At 33.9% G+C, this 14,009-nt stretch overlaps 1 protein-coding gene across 1 annotated transcript; it reads right to left on the reverse strand.

Annotated features, from left to right (window-relative positions):
- Window positions 1-12,594: 12,594 nt before the first annotated feature.
- On the reverse strand, window positions 12,595-13,563 carry LOC109680346 (olfactory receptor 5J3-like). The gene has a single exon (XM_020155228.2). The coding sequence runs from the start codon at window positions 13,561-13,563 to the stop codon at window positions 12,595-12,597; it is 969 nt and encodes a 322-aa protein (XP_020010817.2).
- Between the last annotated feature and the right edge of the window lie 446 nt (window positions 13,564-14,009).

Here is a 14,009-nt window from a genome sequence, read left to right on the forward strand (position 1 = left end):
TAAAATTGCATGTGTGATTAATGTGTTTTATTTTATTGTGGAGTAATATTCAATTGCATAGACTTTTTCAAACTTTGTTTATATAGTTACCTGAGGATAGACACTTGAATTGTTTGTGAGATTCAGCTGCTAGGAACAGAGTTGCTAACGTGCTAGAATAAAAGTTTTCTATGAACTTCACTGCTAGTTCTTTTTTATTTCTTTTATTTATATGTGCATACAATGTTTGGGTCATTTCCCCCTCTTCTCCCCGCTCCCTCCCTCTCTCCCCCTACCCCCTCGCTACCAGACAGAAACTATTTTGCCCTTATCTCTAGTTTTGTTGAAGAGAGAGTATAAGCAATAATAGGAAGGAACAAGGGTTTTTGCTAGTTGAGATAAGGATAGCTATACAGGGAATTGACTTGCATTGCTTTCCTGTGCATGTGTGTTATCTTCTAAATTAATTCTTCTTGAACTTACCTTTACTCTAGTTTCTGGTTCCCTTCTCCTATTGGCCTCTGTCACTTTAAAGTATCTGCATTAGTTTCTCTGCGTTGAGGGCAACAAATGCTATCTAATTTTTTGGGTGTCTTACCTATCCTCACACCTCCCTTGTGTGCTCTTGCTTTATCATGTGATCAAAGTCCAGTCCCCTTGTTGTGTTTGCCCTTGATCTAATATCCGCATATGAGGGAGAACATACAATTTTTGGCCTTTTGGGCCAGGCTAACCTCACTCAGAATTATACTCTCCAGTTCTATCCATTTACTTGTGAATGATAACATTTCATTCTTCTTAACTAAATAAAATTCCATTGTGTATAGATATCACATTTTCTTAATCCATTCATCAGTAGTGGGGCATCTTGGCTGTTTCCATAACTTGGCTATTGAATAGTGCTACAATAAACATGGGTGTGCAAGCACCTCTGGAGTAACCTGTGTCACATTCTTTTGGGTATATCCCCAAGAGTGGTATAGCTGGATCATATGGTAGATCTATGTTTAGATTTTTAAGAAGCCTCCAAATTTTTCCAGAGTGGTTGTGCTAGTTTACATTCCCACCAGCAGTGTAAAAGGGTTCCTTTTTCCCCCACAACCTCTCCAACACCTGTTGTGGGTGGTGTTGCTAATGACGGCTATTCTAATAGGGGTGAGGTGGAATCTTAGTGTGGTTTTAATTTGCATTTCCTTTATTGCTAGAGATAGTGAGCATTTTTTCATGTTTTTTTTTTTTGGCCATTTGAATTTCTTCTTTTGAGAAAGTTCTGTTTAGTTCACTTGCCCATTTCTTTATTGGTTCATTAATTTTTTGGGAATTTAGTTTTTGAGTTCCCTATATATTCTAGTTATCAGTCCTTTCTCTGATGTGTAGCTGGCAAATATTTTCTCCCACTCTGTGGGTGGTCTCTTTAGTTTAGAGACCATTTCTTTTGATGAACAGAGCTTTTTAGTTTTATGAGGTCCCATTTATCTATGCTATCTCTTAGTTGCTGTGCTGCTGGGGTTTCATTGAGAAAGTTCTTACCTATACCTACTAACTCCAGAGTATTACCTACTCATTCCTGTGTCAACTTTAGAGTTTGTTGTCTGATATTAAGATCCTTGATCCATTTTGAGTTAATATTGGTATAAGGTGATAAACATGAATCTAGTTTCAGTTTTGTGCAGACTGCTAACCAGTTTTCCCAGCAGTTTTTATTGAAGAGGCTGTCTTTTCTCCATCGTATATTTTTAGCACCTTTGTCAAAGACAAGTTGGTTATAGTTGTGTAGCTTCATATATGGATCCTCTATTCTGTTCCACTGGCCTTCATGTCTGTTTTTGTGCCAGTACCATGCTGTTTTTATTGTTTTTGCTTTGTAATATAGTTTGAAGTCGGGTATTGTGATATCTCCTGTGTTGCTCCTTTTACTGAGTATTGCCTCGGCTATTCATGGCCTCTTGTGTTTCCATATAAATTTAATGGTAGATTTTTTAATCTCTTTGATGAATGTCATTGGAATTGCATTAAACACGTAGATTACTTTTGGGATTATAGACATTTTTACTATGTTGATTCTACCAATCCATGAGCGTGGGAGATCTCTCCACTTTCTATAGTCTTCCTCGATCTTTTTCTTCAGAAGTTTATAGCTTTCCTTGTAGAGGTCATTCACATCCTTTGTTAAGTTTAAATGGTATTGTTTTCATATATTCTTTCTAAGTTTGTTCATTATTAGTCTATAGAAATGCTAATGATTTTTTATGTTGATTTTATATCCTGCTACCTTGCTATAGCTGTTGATGGTGTCTAGGAGCTTTTGAGTAGAGTTTTCTTGGGTCTTTAAAATATAGGATCATATCATCTGCAAATAGGGATATTTTGACGGTTTCTTTACCTATTTGAATTCCTTTGATTCCTTCTTCTTGCCTAATTGCTCTGGCTAGGAATTCCAGTACTGTGTTGAATGGAAGTGAAGATAATGGGCATCCTTGTCTCATTCCTGATTTTAGAGAGAATGGTTTCAGTTTTTCACTCTTAAGTGTAATGCTGGATGTATGTTTGTCATATGTAGCTTGTATAATGTTGAGGTACTTTTCTTCTATTCCTACTTTTCTTAGAGCTTTTATCATGAAATGGTGTTGGAATTTATCAAAGGCTTTTTCTGCATCTATTGAGATGATCAAGTGGTTTTTGTCTTTGCTTCTTTTAATGTGGTGTATTACATTTATTGATTTTTGTATGTTGAACCACCTTTGTATTCCTCAGATAAAGTCTACTTGGTTGTGGTGAATGATCTTTTTGATGTTTTGTTGAATTCAGTTTGCCATTATTTTATTGAAGATTTTTGCATCAGTGTTCATTAAGGAGATTGGCCTATAGTTCTCCTTTTCGAAGGTGTTTTTCTCTGGTTTTGAGATAAGTGTAATACTGGCTTCATAAAATGTGTTTGGCAGTTTTCCTTCCCTTTCTATTTTGTGGAACAGTTTAAGGAGGGTTGGTATCAGTTCTTCTTTAAATGTCTGATAGAATTCATCAGAGAATCCATCAGGTCCTGGACTTTTCTGTTTTGGGAGATGCTTGATTGCTGCTTTGATTTTGTGTTATAAATCTATTCTGGTGTCTATTGTCCTTTTGGTTCAGTTTAGGATGAATAAGTATCTAGAAATCTGTCCATTTTTTCAAGATTTTCAAATTTTTTTGAATATAGGTTCTGAAAGTAGTCTCTGATGATTTCCTGGACTTCCATGCTGTTTGTTGTTATCTCCCCTTTTGCATTCCTGATTTTATTATTTTGGGTTTTTTTTCTCTCCTCATTTTAGTCAGGTTTGCCAGGGGTCTATCAATCTGTCTTTTGATGGAGGAATTAAGTCTGTTAACATTAAGTGTTAGTATTGACAGTTATCTGGTGATTCCTGTCACTTAGTTATCATAGTTGTTTGAGGGTTTGATTGTGTGTAGCTAAATTGATGTTACTCTATACTTTCTTGCTTTTTCTTTTCCTGTAGTTTGGTACTGCTTGCCCTTTCATGGTTATGTTGTGCTTCACTTTCTATGTGCAGAATCCCTTGCAGAATCTTTTGTAGTGGTGGCTTTGTGGTCATATATTGTTTTAGTTTCTGCTTATCATGGAAGACTTTTATTGCTCCATCTATTTTGAATGACAGCTTTACTGGTTAGAGTATCCTAGGGTTGAAGTTATTTTTATTCATTGCCCTGAAGACCTCATCCCAAGCTCTTCTTGCTTTTAATGTTTCTGTTGAGAAGTCTGGTGTGATTTTGATGGGTTTACCTTTGTATGTTATTTGTTTTTTCTCTCTTACAGCCTTCAATATTCTTTCTGTAGTCTCTGTACTTGTTGTTTTAATGATAATATGCCATGGAGTAGTTCTATTTTGGACAGGGCTCTTTGGTCTTCTAGAAGCTTTCTGCACCTGTATGGGAATAGATTTCTCTAGATTTGGGAAATTTTCTGTTATTATTTTATTGAATATATTAGGCACTCCTTTTGCTTGCACCTCTTCTTCTTCAATGCCCATGATTCTCATGTTTGGTCTTTTAATGGAGTCAGTAAGTTCTTGAATTTTCTTTTTACAGGTCTTGTTTTGTTTAACTAATAGTTCTTCTGTTTTTCCTTTAATTACCATTTCATCTTTGAGTTCTGAGATTCTGTCTTTTGCTTGTTCTATTCTGCTGAATTGGCCTTCCATTTTGTTTTGTATTTCTGTTTCATTCTTTTTCTGAGGTTTTCTATATTCTGAGTCATTTCCTCTTTGATAGTGTCTATTTTTGTTCTGAGATCATTTATCTCTTTATTAATCATGTTCTTTGTTTCACTTTGGTGTTTATACAGTGATTCTATAGTTTCTTTTAATTTTTCTTGTGCTTTCTCAAATTCTCTATTTTTGTTGTCTTGGAATTTCTTGAGTGTCTCCTGTACATTTTGGTTGACCATATCCAGTATTATCTCTATAAAATTCTCATTGATTACTTGCAGGATTTCTTCTTTCAGAGTGTTCTTGTGGGCTTCATTGGGTTCTTTGCCATAATTTATCTTCATTTTGTTGGAGTCTGGATCTGGGGATCTGTTTTCTTCATTTCCCTCTGATTCCTGTACTGATTTATTATTGGGGGGAAGTGCTTTCCCTCTTTTTTCCATCTTCCCATCATTGCATTTGCTATTATTATTGTCCCTGTATTGTGTGTAATTCTGTATTGTCTAGCATGTAATAAAAACAATGGTGATTTCTGGTGATCTGCATCTTTTCAAGCAGTCTGATAGTTGGCATCTGGTGGCACATGAGCCCTCCTGGTTTCTCCATTTAATGTGGAGTGGGGATAATATGTGTGGGCTGGGGGTGTGGAGGAGCCGGAGTTTTACCTCTTCTTGGTGGTTTGTCCTGCCAGGTGTATCCCCAGCATCTCTCCAAGATTTTACTTTAGGAAACATGCTTTCTGCTTCCTCCCTCTAGTCTCCATCTTGGACTCTCCATCCTGTTAGTTCTTTTGAATACATACCTGGGAATCAAACTTTCCAGTCCATTATCATTTATCCACCTCCATTTATTTAAAGCAATTCTAATTATGCTCAGCAAGGATTTACAGTTTCTACTTCTCACAGGAAAGGCTTGACTGCTCATTCAGTTTACTTATAAATATTTTATGTATCTCAATGGAAATATTTTCTTAATTTACATTTGAGGTGATTTGCTCTTATTATATAAAAATAGATGAGCTTTCTTAATACTTTTGTAATAATTGCTTACTATTGTGTATCTACAAAATAATGTCCCCTGTTGGGCTCAGGATGTAACTCAATGTTAGAATATTTGTCATGCAAGCAGAGGAACCTTGGTTTAGTTCCTAGAAACACTAAATGAACAAAATGAATGAATGATTAGATAAATAATATTTTCTGTGAATAATGGAAGTTTTCATTTTACTCCTTCCAATTTGATGTCTTTAGAATCCTCTAATGTTTAATGGTTTCTCATTCATTACTTATTTTTTTACTTCATTTTTATTGCTCTCTTTTCATATTTAGACATAACTATTCCTGCAATTTATTGTTGTTCATTTATGTTGTCTAACAGGAATTACTGCTAGTGCTGCAAGATTTATCACTGTGTCAGATTTTTAAAATTCCTTTTCTTATTAGCTTCTCTGGGTCCTCCAAAAAAATCTAGTGATATGTTTTATGATATCTCAAAGTTCTCCATGATTCTATTTAATTTTCTTCATTTTTTATTGTTTGTTCTTCAAATAAGATACTTTTCAGGATTTACATTTAGTTTTGCTATTTATTCTATTATCTCATGTCTGTTTTTGGACCCATGTAGAGATATTCCATTTTAGTCTAGTTTTTGATTACAGAAAGTCATTTGACAAATTCCTTTTTGAAAAATATTGGAGGTTTTATTTCATGAATAATATTTACCATGTTTCCATGTAATTTTCATGTTTCATTAATTTATTTTAACAAAGTATTCATCATAGAACTTAGAAATCACTTTTTCTGTTCATTCCAATACCTGACTTACTCAGAGATAATTTTTACTGTCTACTTTTAAACATTTTTAAAATTTTTAAATTTGAACTCAGGGCATTATGCTTACATGGCAGGAGCTCCACCACTTTAGCCAATCTTTTGCTTCATTGTTTCCCCTGGGTAATGATCACATGTTTTTTTCTTCGTAAGTATTATAATTTTGTTGCAAATTATTCATTTTATAAAAAATATTATAGATATGCTATAACTTGTATATGCCATTTTATTAGAAACTTTCAATCATTTTTCCAAAGTGACTTGCAAAAAGTTTCCAAATGTTACTTGGGACACACAGTTGTGTTTTTGTCAATTCTTTATGGAAATTCTAGTTGGTTGATTCACATCTTCACCAACACGTACTTTGTAGATTTTCTAGTGAAAATTAAATGGAAAGCTGCTGTAGCTTTAATTTTAATTTCCTACATGACTTATGACTATGAGGATTGTTATTTTTATATTTGATGAGAGTCATTTTGATATCTATTATGTGACATGTGTATTCTATTGTCCCTTTTATTTTTCTTGTCAGTTTTGACATTTGGTTTTTAAACTTGCTTGTTCTTGATTATGATTTCATACATATGATATATGATATGTATAATAATGCTATACATGTTCATATACATATGAAAATATTTCTATAACTGTGGCTTGTTTTTCCTCTCAATAAATTATTTTTTAAATATCAATATGAAAAAATAAACAAATATGACCCAACATATCATTTTTTCATAGCAATCAGGATGGCTTCATTTAAGAAATATTGTTTGTATTAGATTTTTAAGATAATATTCATATTTTGATTTTAAGTTTCACATTGCCTATATGTTTATGGTTTGCTTTACATTTTGAATTGTATATTTTTAAATAAGTAAACACAATATACTTTTTTCTGTTTATAATCTTACTTATATCAGAACCTTAGAAAATTTAAATACATTAACCTAACATCCATTTTGCATTACTGCCATGTATTTAGATTCTACTCATTTTAAGTCTTTCACTGGAATATCATAGGTGAATAGTCAAATCCAATCATTACACAAAATTTTCAAATATTTATCCTTCCCTTTACTTTGTCTTCTGTTAACACTGTGTTGTCATGTTTTCTTCATAGAATTATGATTAATAAACACATTATTAAATGCTCTAATTTTATGTTTAGACTGTATTGAAATTTCATGTCTACATTGATCAGTATGATGCTGGTATCTCTAGCACTGTTTTAAAAATTTAGAAATGTTAGTGCAAGTATGGACTTTTGTAACATCTTCTCCTGAGCATAACATTAACAAAAGAGGCATGAAATATTGAATATATCAGTTTTTTAAATTTTTTTATTGTTGTGTTGGGTGGGGTTACATTGTAGCATTTCTAAAAGTTCTTTAATATATCAAATACAACATAGTTGAATTCACCTACTCTCCCATTCTCCTTTATTTTCCCTGCCCTCACTCCTGGAATAGTTTCAACAGGTAACATTTCATTTATTTATTATTTTTGTGATACTGGAGTTTGAACTCAAAGTTTGCACTTGTAAGGCAGGCTCTCAACCAGTTGAGCCATACCTCCAGCTCTGAGTATTTTATTTTATAAATTCTGTACATCCTTCTATTTGTGAAATATCAAAATGTGCATTAATTTTATCAATATGAACAATTTTTATTATTAATTTGCAAATATTCTGAATAAGATGGGTATGATAATGGTATATTTTGACTTTCTGAATATGTTTGTTCACATTATCAGTTTTAGAAATAACTGATAATCACTTTATCTTAGTCACTTTATTTAAAATGTTGTTTCTTTCTTTTATCTCCTTTTGATTTGAGGCTTGCTAAATGTATTTCACACCATTTCATTGACTTTCACATGTGTTTGATCGATTTTTGTATATTTTTCCCTTTGTGCTTCAGCTTAGATAATTTGTAATGATGGTGCTGGAGTTCATCAATCATGCTCCCTGACTTGTCTTATGTACTATAAAAATGTTTTTAATAAATTATTTTTAACTTTTAAAAAATTTTATCATATTTACATTTACTCATATGTGCATACATTGTTTGGTCCCCCTCTCTCCACTCCTGCTTCTGGGCAGAACCTGTTCCTCCCTCTTGTTTCCAATTTTGTTGAAGAGAAAACATAAAAAATAGTAAGAAAGACAGTGTTTTTGCTAGTTTGAGATAAAGATAGCTGTGCAGAGAGATTCTTAGCATTGCTTCCATGCACATGTGTATTGCAACCCACATTGGTTCATCTCTACCAGACCTCTTCACTACTTCCTTGTCCCCTTCCTAAAGTGGCCTCTGCCAGTTTAAGATTACTATATTCACTCCTATACATTGAATACATCAACCATATGCAAGTTTTAGGTTTCCTTTCCTTTTCCTATTCCTCCCGTGCACTTTCTTCCCTTAGTGTGCAACCCATATCCAATAATATTACTGCATTTGTTTTGGGTCTATAATCCTCATATGAGGGAGAACATGTGATTTTTGGCCTTCAGAGCCTGACTAACTTCGCTTAAGATGACGTTATCCAGTTCCGCCCATTTACTTGCCAAAAACAAAATTTCATTCTTTTTTGCCTAATATAATTACATTGTGCAGAAATAGCACATTTTCTTAATCCATTCATCAGTAGTAGGGCATCTTGTCTGTTTCCATAGCTTAGCTATTGTGAATAGTGCTGAAATAAACATGGTGTGCAGGTGTCTTTGGAATAACCTGAGTGGCATTTCTTCAGGCATATTACTAGAAGTAGTATTGCTGGATCATATGGCAGATCTATGTAAACTTTTTAAGAAACTTCCATATTGATTTCCAAAGTGGTTGTAGTAGCTTACATTCTCACCAGAAGTGTTATGAGGATCACTTTTTCCACCCACATCCTCACCAACACGATAGCTATTCTAACAGGGGTGAGGTGGAATCTTAGTGTGGTTTTGATTTGCATTTCCTTTATGGCCAGGGATAGTGAGAATTTTTTCATGTGTTTTTAGCCACTTCAACTTCTTCTTTTGAAAAAATTATGTTTAGCTCAGTTGCCCACTTCTTAGTTTGTTCACTGATTTTTGGGGAGTTTAGTTTTTTAAGCTCTCTGTATGTTCTTGTTATCAGTCCTTTGTCAGATGTTAGCTAGAAAATACTATCTCCCACTGTGTGGGTTGTCTCTTCAGTTTAGAGAACATTTCCTTTTTGTGCAGAAGATTTTTAATTTCATGTAGTACCATTTGTCCATCCTTTCTCTTAGTTGCTGGGCTGCTGGAATTCTGCTTAGGAATTCCTTAACTATATCTATTGCTTCCAGAGTATTTCCTGATCTTTCCTGTACTAACTGCAAGGTTTCAGGTCTGATGTTAAGGTCCTAAATCCATTTTGAGTTGATACTAGTACAGGGTGATAGGAAATGGATCTAATTTCTGTTTTTTGCAGGAGGATAACCACTTGTTCCACCACCATTTATTAAAAAGGCTGTCTTTTCTGATTATATGTTCTTGGTGACTTTGTCAAAAATAAGGTGGGCATAGCTGTGTGAATTCATACCTGGATCCTCTACTCTGTTCCACTGGTCTTCAGTTTTCTGAGTTTGTGGTAATTTTACCTCCAATTTTTCATTTGCTTCCATTTTTATTAACTTAAAATTCTCCTGTATTACTTCATCTTAGTTTCTGTAACCTCTCCTTTATAATTTTAAACATTTAAAAAATTTTGAATTTCTTTTCTAACTTCAGCAAATGTATTTTCTGAAGACCTGCTTATCTTTTGTGTGTTTTTGCTCTAAATTACAGTTTTGGGTTATTTGTGAAAAAAGAATCATAGATATTTAAGAAGATTTTTGTTTCAAGAAAGGACCTCATCTTCTCCAGTTGGTACTGAACTAATTCAGAGTTAGACCTTGTATTTCTTCACCATTCCCTGTTTCTGGAGTGTGGGCTTTCCAAGATTTTACTTGAGAGATAAGTTTCTCTTGTCTTGTTGATCTCACTCACTTCATACCTTAAATGCTGTTAAAAAAAATTCAACTCTTTGAGTGTGAACTTGTCTTTCTTCCATATATTTCTTAAACACTCAATAAATACATTCATGTTGTGCTGACTTTTGTTGGATATCTGGTGGGTCATTATCACCTAGACATAAACACCTAGAAACTAATAAAGACAACATCATCCCTCCAGTTTGTACTATCCTTTACAACTATCTTTGTCCTTTTGAATGAAATTCTAATCCTCTCTACTTGACTTACAACAAAACAAAAGTCTGGTAAATGTTTTGAGGGGAAAACTTATATTATATTTATATTGCCTCTAGCAAATCTTTGTCTTCTAAGCAAAGACAGAGTACAGGAGATTTTGTCCAACATTTGTGGCCTGAGACAACTTTGTATATTCCTCCAACTCCAAATTCTTATGGGTAGAACCAGGTCTATGTTTAAGCTTCTATATAATCAAATTTGTTTCTTTCACCTACATAACTGCTTGAAGTCATGGTGTTTTTTACTTCCCTAAGCCAGTCACAGGGCAAATGCTGAGAACTGGTTGCCCATCCTTTTGGCAGAACACCATTTTTATGACGTGTATTATTTAAGATACCACCAAAAGTTTCTCTCTGCTTTTTTGAAGTTCTGTACTTAAGTCTACCAATTAAATTATCTATGTATCTATCTACGTTCTTTCTATCATCTATCCATCTATATCATCTATCTATATCTATCTGTATCTCTATCTACCTATCTAACTAGATCTATCATCTCTCTGTTAGTTAGACATCTAACTACCAGTGATAAAATACCTGTCATACTTAAGGTGAGAAAGATTAATTTTAGCGCAGAGTTTCACAGGGTCTCTTCCGTAGTTGATTGACCCTATGGCATTGAGCACAAGAACTACATATCTGGGAACATGTGGTGGAGGAGGTCTTTACCTCATGTTGCAGAGGAAATAGAAAAAAGTGAAGGGACTGCTAATCCAGTATAACCTCCAAAAGCATAGCCACAGTAACCCGCTTTCTCCAAAATTGTCCTACCAGTTAAGAACCAAGTATTCAATATACTTATGAGGTATATTTCATATTTTAACTGTAACACTATCTATCATCTGTCTGTCAATCTATCTAGCCATCTGTCATCACACATCTATCTGTCATCTATCACTATCATCTCTATCTGTCTTCTATTTTTCTGTATGTCTTTCTCCTTGCCTTTTTATTTAGTTTCCCATGCATATTCAGGCCAAGAATTTAGCTAATATCTTGAGGTAAAATATAACCATGTGGAACAAAGCAAAGTATCTTCCAAAACTGTAATTTGCTAGGATTACAGAAATGAACCACGGGCTCCTGGCCTTCCTCTGCTCTTTAATAGACTCTTGACGTTTTTGCTGGTTTCAATAATCAAGGACATTTTCTTCCTCTTTGACTTTTTCTTGGATATACCCTCTTCTCAGAAGTTTTTCCTTTAGATATTCTCATGGTACTTAGATTCTTACATTTTGCTTTTTTCTCATAAACCTAATGCAGATTCAAAACCCTCAAATCATTGTAAATATTTTGCTATCAATAATAAAGCCAAAAATCATTTACCCATTTCCCAAGTCCTGTTTATAAACTATCTCTTAAATACTTCCACCTTTCCCTTTTACTCACCCGCAAGGATTCTTATGTGTCTCTGTTTTTTCTTCTTCTTTTTTTTATGACTATTTTTTTCTTAGATTGTTTGTTCTTTTACCTTTTAATATGTTAATAGTGATACCAGGTAAATGTTTCTAAAGCATATTATTTACATTTCAGTTAGGGCTTCAATTAGCTATTTAGAGAGTTTTTAAAATTTACAATCCCACTGTTGCAGGAACTTCACACATGTGATTCTACAGAAGGTGTATTCTTATTGTCAACTACTTTTACTTAAATATTTCATGCTATGTCTATTCAAATTTGTACATTTCCTTATCTTTAAATAATACTTTCAATGACAGTATTCCTTCATTTCTTGTTTATTTAATACCTATATATCTTTTAAATCTCTTTAGATTTGCATTATACAGAGTGAATGTCAAATAAAGGTACTTAACAGAAGCATGTTATTTAAAACTATAAATAAAGTGAGTTACTTTTCCTATACTCATTTTAGGATACTACTAAGAAATGTAATTTAAATATATAATGAAAGAAATTTATTTTTTCTTGAATGACGACATTTTAGAATAAAAGCTAATGGTAGCATCTAAGCAAACCAAGACATGGACATTTGTAATTTTATGTAAGGTACCAGTACATTTGATAAATAACAATTTTTCGATTATTGATTTGACTTTAAGCTCTATAATCTTCTAAAAACAAGCCATGATGAGGTTCTTCAGATGTTGACATGAAAACTTATCAGAAAGATTATTTTTCATCTTTGAAAAAATGAAATTACTAAGATATGAAATAATGAATTGCTATTTCTAGTATTTTCAGTCTTCAGGCAAAATTCAACCCTTTATTCCCAAAAAGCATGAGCCTGACTTGACTGATGATGCTGTCACTGTTTTTGTGATGCTATCATTGATACAATTTTAAAGGAAGTATGTGTACAAATCAACATCAGGTTTGCCAAGCCATAGACAGGATTGAGTGAAGTGGGTTTCTCTTCAGACAAATTGATCTTTTTGCTGCATCTTTCACATCTTTATTCCTCAGGCTATAAATCAGAGGATTTAGCATGGGAATCACCAATGTATAAAACACAGCAGAGACCTTCTCTTGTTCCAGTGAATACTGAGAGCTTGGCTGGATGTAACTAAATGTCACAGACCCATAGAATAAGGTTACAGCAGTCAGATGGGAGGCACAAGTGGAAAAAGCTTTTCTCCTCCCTTCCACTGAGCAAATTCTCTGAATGGCAATGATGATTCGGATATAAGAGACTATGATGATAATGAATGTGAACAATGCAATGATCCCAGAGAAGATCAACAGTAACATCTCATTGGTGTGTGCATCTGAGCATGAAAGCCTCAAAAGAGGAGGGATGTCACAGAAGTAATGGTTCACAATGTTGGGACCACAGAAGTCTAGTTTGAGCAAACCTATTGTGTGTGTCAGGGAATTAATGAGCCCACCCAAGTAAGATGAAAGGACCATCTGAATACAGACACGTTGGGTCATAATGACTGTATACAACAAGGGATTCGCTATTGCCACAAAGCGGTCATAAGCCATCATAGACAAGAGGATACCTTCTGCAGTCACATACACTGCAAAAAAGAAACTCTGTAGAACACAGCCAACAAACGTACTGAACTTAAGTTTTGACAGGAACTGGACCAGCATCTTAGGAGCAAAGACAGTAGAGTAGCAGATATCACAAAAGGAGAGGTTGCTAAGGAAGAAGTACATTGGAGTATGAAGCTGGGCATTTAACCAGATCAAGGTAATCATCCCCCAGTTACCTACTAGAGTGATGAGGTAAATAAGGGCAAAAAGCAAAAAGAGAGGTATCTGCAAGTTAGGATTTTCAGTTAATCCTACTAGAAGAAACGCCTTCACACCTGTATGATTCCAACCTGCCATGCATTCAGATTTATGTAGCTCTTTAGTTGAAGAACAAGATTATTATGATGTCACTCAGAAGAAAGAAATATGATTTCCTCCACTATGTAATATCCATCATAGCATAAGACATTTTGGATTATCCTGTAGTTAGATGATGAAAAGAGATTAATTTCAGCAACAGGCCATTTCAGCAGCAGACAATTCATACATTGTGATTTAGGTTTTTAGAACTTCAGATAATTTTATTTTCCGGTTACTGATTTATTTTTTATGTGAAATTCCACTTTAAAAAAGAAAGGGATGAGAAAACTCTCAAGGCAGGCACAGTGGTTCATGCCTGTAGCCTTCACAATTGAAAGGCTAAATCATGAGGATCATGAGTTCAAAGCCAGCCTGGGCTACAAAATAAGTTTCAGGACAGCTGGGCTACACAGTGAAACCCTGTTTCAAAATAAAATTATGAA

Source organism: Castor canadensis, chromosome 1 (assembly GCF_047511655.1).
Source record: "Castor canadensis chromosome 1, mCasCan1.hap1v2, whole genome shotgun sequence".
Classification (NCBI taxonomy): Eukaryota; Metazoa; Chordata; class Mammalia; order Rodentia; family Castoridae; genus Castor; species Castor canadensis.

Coding starts and splice junctions, on each gene's coding strand:
- LOC109680346 (XM_020155228.2), bottom strand. CDS start 13,563: ATGGCAGGTTGGAATCATACAGGTGTGAAGGCGTTTCTTCTAGTAGGA.